General features: G+C 29.4%; 1 protein-coding gene across 2 annotated transcripts in view; it reads left to right on the top strand.

Annotated features, from left to right (window-relative positions):
- Positions 1-15,413, top strand: part of LOC111619853 (interaptin-like) — a 52,763-nt gene that overhangs the window by 28,255 nt on the left and 9,095 nt on the right. Inside the window, exons 4-8 of one of the 2 annotated variants that reach the window (XM_023361678.1) lie at positions 145-218; positions 297-360; positions 449-575; positions 3,593-3,803; positions 5,588-5,946. In XM_023361678.1, the coding sequence (XP_023217446.1) occupies positions 145-218; positions 297-360; positions 449-575; positions 3,593-3,803; positions 5,588-5,753 (642 nt within the window). In that variant the 3' untranslated portion in view covers positions 5,754-5,946. Of the gene's footprint in view, positions 1-144; positions 219-296; positions 361-448; positions 576-3,592; positions 3,804-5,587; positions 5,947-15,413 lie in introns of those variants that run through there. The other variant, XM_023361677.1, reaches the window with a different exon arrangement.

Raw genomic sequence — 15,413 nt, 5'->3', positions numbered from 1 at the left:
GTGTAGTTTTTCTCACCTATATATGCATTATAGCAAAATCTGTAAAATTAAATTCATAATCATAATCATGTTATATTATTAAAAATGAAATTTAAAAAATAATTATAAAAATATGTATGTAAATTTTTATTTTATTCTAATTAGGTAAGAAAAATTTATATGAAACAAAAAAAGGCTTCAATTATGTTTATTGATAGTCCAAGTAGCAAGAAACCAGGGTTTGTTCTTACTAAAATTTAAGAATTAATGAATTGGCTTTAAAAATTTACAATGTGTTTTTATTCTTTTTGGTATAGTATTAGGGTTCCAATTAAAAAAATATCAACATTTGATAATGCTGAAAGAAATAAAAAGTTTTTGGTAAGTATAAAAACTATATGTTAGGAATTTAATATCTAATTTACCAAAATGTTATAAGTTGATATATGTATATATAATTGTTATTTAGAGTGCCGGACGAGTAACTTCACATGCTGATACGCTTGTGAAAGCTGTTCAGAAAGCAGAAGATTTTCTTCGTAAGCGTTGTCTCGGTGTTAATATAACAGCTGCACAGTTTTTTGGAAATTTGGATGGTAAATATAGTAAAAGTGTTTTTATTATAATTACTTTTAAATTTTTAACAAACAAATTAAACAATATTCATTTTATGCAACATAAATTTAGTGCTGTGGAGTTGGAATTGAAAGAAATTTTTAATTGCATTATATATAATAAATCAAAGTTGGTAAAAATGTACTCTTACTCTGACCTCAATATAAAATCCTAAGAAAATACAATTTTTAGCATTCCTATCATGTGATATTATTTTAGTTTAATTTCTGTTTTTAATACTGTTGTTATAATCAATGTTAAATTTTTATTACAATAATATCACTAAATATGGGAAATAAAGGAAAAAAGCTATGAAGGCATGACTACAATAAAACCACTATCCTTATACAGGATGTCTGAAAAGTTACTGTGCAGTGAGAAATTTGTAATAACATTAAAGTTATATGTATAGTATTGCACACAAGACCTGTAAGTTGTATGCAATACTATACATATAACAGGTCAGCTGGTACCAAATAGACAACTTACAAGTCTCATATGCAATATCATAAATATAACTTAAATGACATTATTATTAATTGTAGCCCTCAGGGATGTACAGTACAATGCTAACCCTTGAAATGATATTTCTGAGGTAATTTAGTTTGAATGTTTGAAAAAAATCCTAAAGTGATGAGATGACTTCTACATCTATAGATAATGTTTGGAGAGCAAAAATATTAACACATGCTATTCATATAATTTTAGGATTTTTTAAAACCTGTATAGTGCTAACCTCATTTTAAGGGTTAGCACTATACATCCCCGAGGGCTTCAATTTCTCTCTGCACAGCAATTTTAAGGACATCCTGTACTTAAATGATACAAGTCTAAAAAGTAACCTGATGGTGATAATGAAATTTCTTATGGTATCATTTACCATCATTAATGCTAATTGGTTTTTTTTATCAAAGAGTTGAAGTCAAAGTCAGTGGTTTTGTTTATTTAAATAGAATTTTTTATAACAGTTTCAGTAACCCCTTAATGAGTAATCCCATAAATATACCTTCTACATGGAATGGTTTACAGAATAAGCATTTATTGATATATATACATTCTTCAAATTTGTCTCATTGTATATTTATAGAAAAATGTGAAACATTGCAGATAGCTAGGGAAATATATTGACAAGACTAGAAAATTTTTTCCATGTGATTTTTATAAGTTTTGCAAGATTTAGCATAAAGTTTTCTAGTATAAAGATAAACGTAATGTGTAGTAGTCATTCACATTCACTGACTCCTCCTGAATAATTGGAGTTTTCAACACAAGTGAATCAGAAGAAGAAAGTATTGCCTAGTTTATTAAAAAATATGAATTAGAACACAAGATATTAATTTTTTTCACAAATGTTATATTTTTTAAAAACCAGCTTGTTCTGGGAGGAGAGGGAACAACCTGTAAACCTACTCATCAAAGAATTAAAAATAATTGAATTAAAATTAAAACACAATTCCAAAAGTAAATGATAAATTTGAAGAAAATGTGATACAAAGTTTTTTTTGTTAAATATAATAAACTAGAAATTTCCCCATCAAGCATCATGGAATACTTTTTATGAAAAAATAGAGATTGAAGAATTGATAAGAGTAGAGATTTCAAGAAATTCAAGAATTGTTAATATTTCTACAAATTAATTAGTGTATACTATATGTTGTAACATAAAGAGCTACAAAACAAAATTTCACCTGAAGTGGAAAAAAGTAGGAGTTATAGAGTATTCACTTAAACACACACAGATTTAGTCCTTTAAAATAATAATAATAAAATTTCTTTATACACTACATTATGAGTTAACTATTGTCTTTTAAAAGATTTCCTTGCTGTCTTCCTTTAGTAATAGACACGTTAATATTGTTTTGATTATTGTCGTCGTAATCATGTTTCTGCAGCCTTTCATAAAGCCATTTCTTAATTCCACATTGATAAAATAAAGATAAATTGTATGTACATTAGTTAGATGAGCTATAACATTTTCTAAATAGCTTGATAGATTATTACTTACAATTGGACAATAGAATGTTTTGTGGTCCCTACAGTAAGATTTTAAAACAAAATTTGCTATAGAAGTGACACAACGAGACTATCTTATTTAAAGTTAAAATTTAATGAAGTAGATTTAAAATATGCCATTTGCCAAAATCTTTAAAAATGGCAACTTAAGGGAAATTTCTTCATCAAGCATGAACATCACATGGTCATTGATGTCACTGCAACATAAGTGAGATCACTGATCTGAAATTGATAAAATGTTTATTCTGTAGCTAATATTTCCACAAAATAAGTAGCCTCTACTTTCTGTCAGAACATAAAACGTGTATATAACCAAAATTTCATCTTGATTGGACAATGATTGCAGGAGTTGTAAGGAATTCACATACACAAACACACACAGACGATGACTTTTATATTAGTAATATAAAGTCAACACATTTATATTTAGTTTCTAAAATTTAAAACTTAACTTGATTTTCTCAAAAATATGGGTTCTAAAATATGCTTAAAAATCAAACTTTTGGAACAAACAAACCTGCGTGCTTAAAATCTGTTTAAAATTTGACAAGTTCTGTAACAATGTATTTAATAGAATGAAAAAATTTTTTGAAAAATATCTTGTGTTCTATTGGCATATATTTAGAATATTTCAGAGGGTAAGTTGTTTTAACATTCAAAATTATTTTTTAAATTTTGATTTCCTAATTAATTATATTTTATTTTAATTTTTATCATCATAAAAAATATATAAATAACTCAACGTTACACTATCTGGAACCTATGACCAGTGCTCTGCGCGTATATATTGTATATTGCTTGACAAACGTTTTCGAGCGATCTGTTCGCTCTTCTTCAGGTCGACTGAAATAAATAACTACTAAAGATGGTTCCTTTTACTTTCAGTAAAGTTCTGTGTATTTGAGGCTGAATGAAAATTTCATTAACATATTTCTGTGAATAAAAAAAACATTAAAAATTAACTTGATATGTCATCTTAATACAGATATTCCAGACTATATTTCTGATGTTGGAAGTTCTACTGGAACTCCTTCTGAACCAGATTCTTTGGCACGAGAAAGGCATTTGTCTGAGGTTTCAAGTTCGAGATCGATTTCACCTGCTTTGAGATTAACTCAAGAGGAACAAGCAAAGGATACTGAAAGTTTACCTGGAGAGTCCAATGAAGGTTCTGATCCAGAAGCTCTAGCAAGGAGGTATGTGATTATAAAATAAAGTGCATTTTCAACTCTGTAATACAGTGAAATGTTGCTATAACAAATACTAGTTTAATGAAATTTTCAGTATAATGAATTTATCTTGAATCTCCTTTCATTTCTTATTCAGCTCAATATAAAACTGTTTCAATTTAACAAATACCATTATGATGAAATTTCAGTTTAATGTACTAAAAATTCTGTTTGTTATGAAAGAAAAGTTTTATTATAATAAAATCTATAAATGCACAAATCATTTATTTAAATATCTGCAAACCACATCAGGATAATGATAATATCATGCACAAAAACCAATAATTGGTGCGCAGTAAGGTTAAACGTCAAACAACAAACATTTTCTTAGTGTACATTCCCGATTGGATCGTATGATCTGTTCCTATACAAAGTTGCCACCTTCATAGCCTTAGTTAAAAGGATGTTTATGCATACCTCTACTCCTGAAGCTTTGGTCAACGAATTAAGACTTACAGAACAGGTAGCCAGGGCATATGGTTACACCAATGTTATACAAAGATTGTGTGAATGTTACTGACATGTACAGGCATACTCCACTTTCCCAACAGACCAGTTGGTAGATAAACAAGAGGAGGCACTGGAAAGGATTCCTCTTACTTTTAACCTATATTTAAAGCCCTTATATGCCACAATTGCAATGAAAAGGCAGGTTAATATTACATACAGGAGATGCCCCTGCAAGTTCAGCCTGCTATGTAATGGAAAAGTCTCTCCCAATCCCAGCAGACTGTCAGGCATATATAGAGTCCCTGTCAGAGACGACAGAGGGGATAGAAACCTGGTGTAAATTGGGGCAACAAAAGTTTAATGGGGGTTAGGATATTAAAGCATAGGTTGGACATACAGCATGGTAGGAACACCATGGCCCTCTCCACATATGCTATGGATCTTTATATTACAGCAGACTTCTCCAGAGCACAATTCATTCTTACTACTCCATATGCAGAACACCTCAGGTGGCTAGAGGTGGTGGAGATTTTTAAAGCTTATTCCACTCCACTTGCATAAATTTTAGAGAGAAGATGAGATTATCAATGGCTTGTCAAGCTTTACTTGTCAGTGGAGTTTAACCCTTTACCACCACCATTTTGTTTACGTTGATTTTGTAATCTGTCTTAAGGCAATATTTTAAAAATTCACCAAAAATCAAATTATCATTATATTCATATGAAAAAAATCACATATATTTATTAATATCTTTAGTTTTAAATACAATATTTTTCAATACATTTTATTAGAAAAATTTATAAGAAAAAACTAATATATATCAGAACTGACATTTAAACTTGATAATTTGTAACTTTTTGTCAAAATTAACATTGTCTAGTTACCTAGTTTTTTGCTGGCACTGAGCCAGAAATACATAGAATATTGTTTTGTACAACTCTATTTAATTGTTGATCATATTCAAGAGTAGCATAGGAATACACATGTGCAGGAATTCCTTGTTCCAATTTTTTGAACTTACAGTTTGATTCTATATTTGAATATTATATTCTGCAATGAATTTCATAATCCTGCTGATTTGAATTTAAAAACACCCGAGGAAGAACAATGAAGAAGTTAAGAAAACGTTTGTTGTTTGATATTTAACTTTATTGCGCACAGGTTATTAGTTTTTGTGCATGATATAATCATTTATTTTTAGTAAATGACGAATATTATGTCAAATAGTTTGGCAACACTAATATTAATCCTTAGTTATGGTTTTGCTATGATGCTATTATTCTATAGTTATATCTTTTAAGTTTACCAGAAAAAAGGGAGAAAAACAAAAAGAAACAAAAGCAGTTTTCTTTAGAAGAGAAGAGAAAAATATTAGATGATGTGCAAAAAAGAATTAAGCAGAATGATGTGTTTGATAGCAAACTGGAATGCTGTGTCACAGTACAGAATTTTATTGAAAAACTTTGATTAAACAAATAACACAAACAAAAATTATAAACTTCCTTTAGCAGAAAATAATGGCTTCAAGCAGCAATAATAACAATTAGAGATGCAGGATTCCAACTAATTGGTACTACCTTATTTTTTATTTTAGATGTTCATTCACAATACAGTAGAGCCTCGAAAACTCGGCACTCGATAACCCGGCACTCTGGATAACTCGGCCACACCCTGGCAGGGCAAAAAAATCCTTAGTTAATTAATTTTCATGATAAAGACAGCTTTATGCCTCATAAAGTATTTTTCTGAGGTCTGTCTTATCAGGTAAATTACTGTACAGTGTATTTATTAATTTTCATTTTCATGTAGTAAAGGTTCTATGCCTTCATAAAAGACGTACTTTTCCTTTGTTTAAGGGTATTTGGGCAGTTTATTCTCTGTTGTATTCTTAAGTAAACAATACATACAAGTACAGTACAGTATTTTCTGAGGAAACACTCATACTTATTCTTTTTTTAACCCCATTCCCGATAACCCGGTATTTTCACAAACTCGGCCACCCTTCGGTCCACATTAGGCCGAGTTTTCGAGGCTCTACTGTATTTACAATCACTTAATTTTTTTATTACAGTGTAACTTTTTATATTGTATTTAATATAACTTACATACTGAAAATGTGAAATTTGGTTCCATATAAATAGTAATAGATAAATTTCATTTTAAAAACTTTTTTTTTTTACTTTACAGTGTAAGCAATTATTTCTATTATGAACAAATTTCTTTTTGCATCTTTGATTTTTGAATGAAATTTGTATATAACAATAATATTTCAGTGGTCCCACAATTTTATCATATTTCATCATTGTATTATGAGAAAATGAGGTTATCAATTAGTGTGATTTTTAAATCTATTAAAAATAGAGTAACAAATTTTTTTAACTAAGTTAATTTGTTTCTAATAATGAATGTTCCATTCACATTGTAGTTAGTAAATGTTTTAATTACTAAAATTTTAAATGTGTTATAATACTTGATTATTATTCTTAAAAGAATAATAATCAAGTATAGTTAGTCAGTTAGTATAGTTAGCCAATTAAATACTTGATTATTATTCTTAAAAGAATAATAATCAAGTATTTATAATTAACATAATTTAGAGAAAGAAAATAATATATGAAAATAGCAAAATCTTTATAAACTTCTGGTTGGTTGCATAGAATTTAAATTTGAAAATTTCTTACAAAATCGTGAATTTCCATAATGTTGGCTTGAAATTCTGATTCAGGAATGTGACATTTATGTTATCTAACTTTCAACCCACAACACAGATACAAAAGGTTTACATCCAAGGGGGCAGGTGGCAGCTGCCCCTCCCTAGAAATTCGAAAAAAATTATTTAAATGCTAAGTTTTAATTAAAATAATCTTAGGCTTCTTGTAAGTTTTAAAAAAATGTTTTAATTAAGATATTTGCTTTCCGGTACATAGTAAATGATTAAAACTTTATATGCCCTTGGATACATTTCATATCTGTGTTGTGGATCAAAAGTTGTAGACAATGTAAATATCATGTTCCTGAATGAGAATACCCAGCCAACATTCTGGAAATTTATGATTTTGTAAGAATTTCAAAAATAGAAAAATCTGTTTCACAGCAATCTTAAATTTTTCATTTTGGAAAGGTCATAATAATAATAAAGTTAATAGTAGTTACTTGTAGCATTACTATGCATAAATTTACAATAGAATATAATTGATAAACTTCACAATTAATTTTCATGTATAGTAAATCTTACAGTTTATTTTTATAATTTTAATGTTAAAATTTTTATATACAAAAAATAATAATTATGATTACTTTTTACAAATTATTAAATTTACAAATATTTTATAATAAAACATCATCAATTATAATTATAAATTTACAAATTTTATACAATACAATTTCTAATTACTGTCTCTTTAATTAAAAAAAATTTATAACTAAAAAAACTTATCTTAGTCAGTGGCAATTGAGGTATATTACGACAAGATTATCATATTAAACATATGCAAACTGTTTTAAAATACAGTCGACCCCCTATAACGCAATAGATACGTTCCACTTTATAAGGAATCCTCAAATACATGAGCCAATCACAGCCCAGCACATGTGCAGTTTACGGACTACGGCTGTTTGAAAGGTTTTCTTTCATAAAATTAATTGATTCTAGACTAATNAATGTATTACTTGGCTTTAATTTGAGTATGTTTTTCGCGTTGGAACGAATTATTTGGTTTTACATGTAATCGTATGGGAAAAGATGATCCACCTTACGACATTTTCATGATACGATCTCAGTTTCGGAACGGATTAATTTTGTATCCCGAGGTACCACTGTATTTGCATGAAAATTTTTTAGGGAAAACAAAATATTTGAATATTTTGCATGGAAAATGAAAGACTCTTCATTCTGAACCATTTAGTGTAGGAAATAGGACATGAGTCATCCAACAAGAATTTTTATATTATATAGGCACTTTGTTTACCCTCGTTCCTTTGTATAGGATTAAGAGTACAGTATCTTTGTACTTGCTAGAGGCTATGAGGGTGGGAATAAGGACAGTTGTTAATTGTGATGCATTATAGTACTTTAGTAGGTTCCTTAGTGTCATACCAAGTAGAGTTAACTGCAACTTTGTGAGATAGCAAGAAAAAATAACAGTTTAAAACTAAATATAAAATTAAAGTAATCTTTGCAGAACAGTGTGGAAATCGAGAGGTCGAACAAAAATTTGGTGTCAGTGAGATAAAGCAGCTTGATGATAATATTTAAACAAAATATTATTTCTTCTATTTTAATTAATAATTAAAGTATTGAACTAGTAGTATTAGTTTTGTGCAGAGATTTATGACAGATTTTAATTGATATTGCAGACAGAAATGACTTATGATTAGGATATTAAATTCATTCTGTGAAGAAGTCTATTCGTTTTAAAAAATTTCAATAATGCCAGTTATTAATACTGGAAATCCTCATTAGTTCAAAATTCAAGGGACAAAATAATCATGACTTTGAATTATCAAATTTCAAATTATCGCAAGATATTCATGTACACGGTACAGTATGCCAAATGCCATATAATTGATGTAATTTATTAAGCAAATGGAATAGGGAAATGTATACTGAGCATTATTTTCATTAATTAATAATAATATAAATAAACTGTGGGTAAACAGTATATGTCGGGTGTAGGGTTTCTCATTTCCCGGTCTTTTGCTTGTCCTGGGATAAAAGTGAACTGTTTCCCGGGAAATCCCGGGATAGAATTAATTATTTTTAAGGTATACAAAATATCTTGAAATCAAATGATATAATTATTTTCCATTTTTTAAAGTAATTTTAAAGTTCTGTAACCTCCAAAATCATATTAATAATGCTGTGTAAGGTCTATAGGCCTATAATAAAAATTACCTTTAAATAACGTAGAAATTTTCACAAATAGAAAAAAATTAATTAAAGTTTGCTGGAAACTGCATACAACAACAACAAAAAAAAAATTTTTTGAATTGAGTTAAAAATTAAAAAAAAAAAACGAACTTCTAATTTAGAAGGTAATTTTCGTTTTTTAAATAAAATATAATACAAAATATTGCAAACTTTTATAAGATTTTAAAAAGCAAAGATGGTCAATACTCCGATAACTCACTCTAATTCTTATTTTAGTAATGAAAAGTCTTGCCACCGAGAATGCCCTTTCCGATTCAATTGATGTGATTGGAATAGTGTTTAATGCATTTAAGAGAAGACAGATATTATGTGTTTTTTCACCTGTAGCCTGGAAGATTTCGAGTTCGTTTTCGAGATTGTAGTACTTCTTTCGCTCTCTAGTATTCTTGATTTGTCTACCTTGGCTGCTTTAATAGCGGCATCAAGCTTAGAGCTCGATAATTCGGCAATTCATTTGGCTTTAATAATCAGGTTTATGAAGAAAAACTTCATACTTGCAGACTTTGTACTCGTTTGTATCCTTGCCCAATTTGCACAATCTGGCGTCAGGCATTTATTGAAGCTACTGGGCATGGTTAAAACTCAAGACAGCGTAAGCACAATTATTCCAGATATTACAGGTTCCGACAAGTAAAGAATTTTTATAGTCCTGCCACAAATAAGCTATATATTGATTATTGACCATTTGTGACATGCTATAACGAGCAAAAATTTAAAAAACTAATAGGTAGGTTTAAAATTAATAAATACAAATGTATTCTGACAGTGAATGAGTTAATTATGCTTTCTATTCGCAAAATTCCTCAACCTTAACGCAAAATAAGAAAAAAAATGAATTTTTAAGAAATTTGCGGGATTTCCCGGGATATTTCCCGGGTTAAAAAAACAATCGGAATCCCGTTTGAGAAACCCTAGTCGGGTGAGAACCAGATTGCCAGATAGGTTGTATAAAATGTTAAGCAGAATTCTTTGAGATGTAGCTCAAATTATTTTTAAAGTGGCCCAAAATGTAGTAGCCTAGAGCTCTACAAATATGTGAATCTGCTACTCGTAGCCCAATCTTGAAATCCCAAAAAGCGGCCATATTTTATGAGATAAGAGGGGGGAAAAAGGTAATCCATGGGTAAGGTGACACCTGAAAATGTGTTACTGTAAAAGCCAAGTTATATTGGCCAGATTAGAGTTGTTCTTGGTCTATTTAAAACTCTAGCAAGTACAAAGATACTGTATTCTTAATCCTATACAAGAGTTCAAAATATGTATGTAACATTTTTAAAATAATAAAACTTGTCCAAACTGTAATAACAAATTAATGCTGTTATTACAGTTTGGACAGAATTTTCACTTTAAATTTTGAAATAGCCATATTTCAAACTAACCAAATTTCTTAACATGTAAATCTCTATATTTCCTGCCAGCTCAAAAGTACAGTTACAAACTAATGGGATTTCAAACTATCTGAGTTCAAATTAACGATGATTTCCTGTATTATTTTTCACTTGTATTTCATTACACTTTCCATGTGACAAATCTCCATAAATTTGATTTCATGGTCTGTATAAGTTTTTATTTTATATATAATTTTGGTTTTGGGACTTACATTTTGTTGATTGTTTGTTGTTGTTCATGTTATGAAAATGTTTACAATAATTTATCTATAGTATTATACTATAGAGTATATATTTTTGACACACACATACACACCATGTTTTTGCCACCAAATATTTTTCGCATTTGTACAGTGGTACCTCAGGTTACGAACGCCCCAGCATACGAAATTTTCAGGATACGACATGAAATTAGAACATATTTTTGCTCCACGATACGAACAAAAACTCACCATACGACGTTACATTAGTTTGCATTTTTCATTTGTTTTTCTTACTACAGTTATTTTTTTTAATGTATTACTTGGCTTTAATTTGAGTATGTTTTTCGCGTTGGAACGAATTATTTGGTTTTACATGTAATCGTATGGGAAAAGATGATCCACCTTACGACATTTTCATGATACGATCTCAGTTTCGGAACGGATTAATTTTGTATCCCGAGGTACCACTGTATTTGCATGAAAATTTTTTAGGGAAAACAAAATATTTGAATATTTTGCATGGAAAATGAAAGACTCTTCATTCTGAACCATTTAGTGTAGGAAATAGGACATGAGTCATCCAACAAGAATTTTTATATTATATAGGCACTTTGTTTACCCTCGTTCCTTTGTATAGGATTAAGAGTACAGTATCTTTGTACTTGCTAGAGGCTATGAGGGTGGGAATAAGGACAGTTGTTAATTGTGATGCATTATAGTACTTTAGTAGGTTCCTTAGTGTCATACCAAGTAGAGTTAACTGCAACTTTGTGAGATAGCAAGAAAAAATAACAGTTTAAAACTAAATATAAAATTAAAGTAATCTTTGCAGAACAGTGTGGAAATCGAGAGGTCGAACAAAAATTTGGTGTCAGTGAGGCACTTGTTTGCTACTGAAAATAAAAATAAGCTTTAAACAATGCAAAGTTTAATGTGAGGACATTTCATGATCCCAAGACTGGAAAGTATCCTGAACTTGAGGGAAAACTGTTATGATATGTTGAAGAAACACACAACAGTGGATGTGTTGTAACATGTGATATGTAGCAATCATGGACTTGCAATATTACTCAGACACAAAATATTTCTTCCCTTAAGCTTAAGGCTAGTCAAGGATGGATTAGCAGATTTATGAAGAGAAAAAATCTTTACACACTTATCAAAAATGGCTGTGTACTATTTGATGTGAGAGTTCAAAATATGTATGCAACATTTTTTAAATATTAAAATTATCTTATAAAATCATGACTTCTGTTAGTCAGTCAGGATTTCCTGTAAGAATAAATACTGATAGTCTACATCAGGGATGGACAACCCATGGCCCTCAAGCCACATCGCATAAAATATTAATAAATATATCAATTTCCCAGCTTAAAGAAGTATGCAGCAAAAATTCAAATGTTATTTTCTACAACTTACGTATGTGAATAGTTTTACTCTCAATGTATTTAGTAAAAATTAAAACAAGACATCAGCTAATAAACTTGCTTTGAAACTAATTTAAAACTAGCAGTGACTAATATTTAACCAAATATTTCTGGTATATTACATTTACATCAGTTCCAGAAGCTAAATTAAGTATACCTATGCTAATTTATAATTACAGTAGATCCCCCTATAAAACCGTTTCCTATAGTTATGATTCCTATAAAAATTGTGGCAGTACAGTAGATCCCCCTATAAAACCGTTTCCTATAGTTATGATTCCTATAAAAATTGTGGCAGTATCCGTAAACAACGGTAAAAATAACTCCTATAATACGTAAAACGTCATCAGGCAGCCGAACTACTTTCCCGCCGTCCGTAGCGCCACGCTACGGACGTTTAGGCGGATAAATTGAGTTTAGTATCGTCTGTTCATATAATTATATATAAATTAGGTACTGTACATATAATTATATATTAATTATATATAAATTAGGTACTGTATATATAATTATATATTAACTTAATTTATTGTAACTTTATTATAATTAAATATATATTTTTCGCCGTCTAGCGTCACGCTACGGCGAGTTAGGCGACCTATCGTCTGTTTAGTACTGTAATTTTATACATTTCTTGTGAAAGAAACATTTCTTATTTAACGGCCATAAAAATTATTTATATTAATGATGTCTCCAAAGGTCAACGAAGTTTTCGCAGAAAAATAATATCAGAAATCGCGGCCGCAATTTGATGCGCTGTTCCGCGACGAAACCAAGCTTTAGCAACGAGCGTAGTCAAAGGGTACACACTCGGTAAGTAATCCTACAATTTTTTGTTTATAACGTAGTTTATACGGATTATTTTCAAAAAAATATACGTATTTTGGAAATGTTGAGTCGAATTAGTCTAGAATCGATTAATTTTATGAAAGAAAACCTTTCAAACAGCCGTAGTCCGTAAACTATGATTCCTACAAAATTGATTCATAAAGAACGGAACGTATCTACCGTCTTATAGGGGGATCTACTGTATATATGAATAAATAATTGTGATTTACCAACATTTTTTTTCTCTTTTCTTTTGTATGTGGCCCGTGTTAGTTCAAATGCAGCCCTTATATAGAAAAAGGTTGCCCATTCCTGGTCTACACTTAAAAATAATTTGTGTATTTCTTGCTTCTCGATTTTCAATTAGTAAAAAATGGCAAAAAAGTGTGAAGAATATGCATAGAATTATTTTCTGTGTGTGTGTGTGTTATTTATTTATTTTTTAAATTCTTTTCTCCCCGTGGGTGAAAGATCCATTTTCCAGGCTCATCATAAGTTTGACTAGGCCTAAAATGAGGTTAGTAATTATCCCATTGTGGGTGATGGTAAGAGACAGGCCAATATATCAAGGACAGACTGTCACTGAAAAATTTCTGAGTCTTATTCAGATGCAAAATTGATCTCCCAGAATGACAGACTAAGGTTTTTACAGTCCTTAATGATTTGGCCATTCTTTTTCTTTAAAGTTTGTGATTATTTGACACTAATAAATTTGTAGTTCAAATCATATCTATTAATTTTTATATATGTATAAGCAAAACATCATTAGCAATAAGTGGGCAAGAAATAAATTATTTTAAAAGTATTGATATTTATATACTGCTATTTCACGTAAAGTTTTAAAATATATCAAGGTCTGGGATGAGAACCTTTCTAAGCCTGTGTGCCATATGGTAAGCATACCTATCTTTAAATATGTTTTTGCATTCCAAAGTTGCATTCCAAACTTCAAATGATGATATTTAAAGAAATGAAATGAATATACTTTAATTAGAATAAATGCAAAGAAAGCTGATTGAAGAAAGGATGATCAGATGATAAACCAATTGAAAAAGACAAGTGATAAATCAAAATCGTAGGATACGTTATGTGCCAGATGATTTATTCTTACATGCCATAGGTTCACCACCCCTGATCTAGGTTATTACTTATACTAATATTGATAATATAAGTAAAAATAGATTTTATCATTTAAATTTTTTCATATACAGTCGACCCCCCTATAAGATATAGATACGTTCCAATTTATTAGGAATCCGATTTCTTACAAGTCGTTCCAATCACAGCCCGACACGTGTCAAGTTTACGGACTACAGCTGATTGAAAAATATTCTTCCATAAAATTAATCAATTCTACACTAATCCGACTCAACATTTCCAAAATACGTATATTTTTTCGTAGTTTTATAGGAATCGTAATTATAGGGACCGTAATTATAGGGGGGTTGACTGTATGCTAAATATTTTAATTTTATATTAGTAACTATCATTACTAACACAAAATATAAATATTTGACTGACTCTGCTGCAGTCACTTTAATAATGTAATGAAAATTTTAAAATCAAAGAACATTAAATAGAGATGCCTTCAGATACTAACGGGTTCTTTATTTAAATTTTAAATTAGTTCATTGAATTATTAAATATACAGTTTTGCATTTGAAAACAATATTATTGTCAAATCACATGACTTTCAACTTCAAACTTGAGTTAATGTAGATCTCATTACTATATTTAATCCTTTTTCACTGAGATACTTTAACCCTCCACTTCTCTCCCCTGCGGGGGATTTTCAAAAATTTTTTCTTAGGATGCATTCTCATGATGTACCCTACTAAAATGTAGTTAAAAATAAAAAGTTGCATCTAAAATAGTACAGTAGAAGCTGAGTTCTTTAGGATAAGATTTAATCTGCTCTCTCTCCATTGTGGGGGGAACTTCAAAAAAATCCCTTCTTAGTGTACCTTCTTGTGACGTACCCTAACTGTGTACCAAATTTCAACTTTCAACTCCGAACCATTTGGGCTCTACATTTATTATCATTATCAACCCATTTCAATTATAAGATGTAACTCGTGTATATTCTATTCAGTTTTAAATTTAATTTGTATGTTTGACAACTTATGAAGATCCATTAACTGGGTCAAAAATGTTTTTTTTTTTTCATTAAATCATACTTATTGGAGTAATTTAAGATGTTGATTTTTATTTATATGCAGTATCAACAAATATTAAATGTTATATAAAGTAAACATTTTATTTATTAAGAATATTTATTGAATTTATTAGGTCATACTAATAATTGTTGAAATTAAATTTTATACAGGTATCCCTTGATTAATGCGATTAAT

Source organism: Centruroides sculpturatus, unplaced genomic scaffold (genome assembly GCF_000671375.1).
Source record: "Centruroides sculpturatus isolate CEXI.00-Female unplaced genomic scaffold, Cexi_2.0 scaffold138, whole genome shotgun sequence".
Lineage (NCBI taxonomy): Eukaryota > Metazoa > Arthropoda > Arachnida > Scorpiones > Buthidae > Centruroides > Centruroides sculpturatus.
Note: the sequence above shows the minus strand (reverse complement) of the source record. Positions and strands in the feature narration are given on the sequence as shown.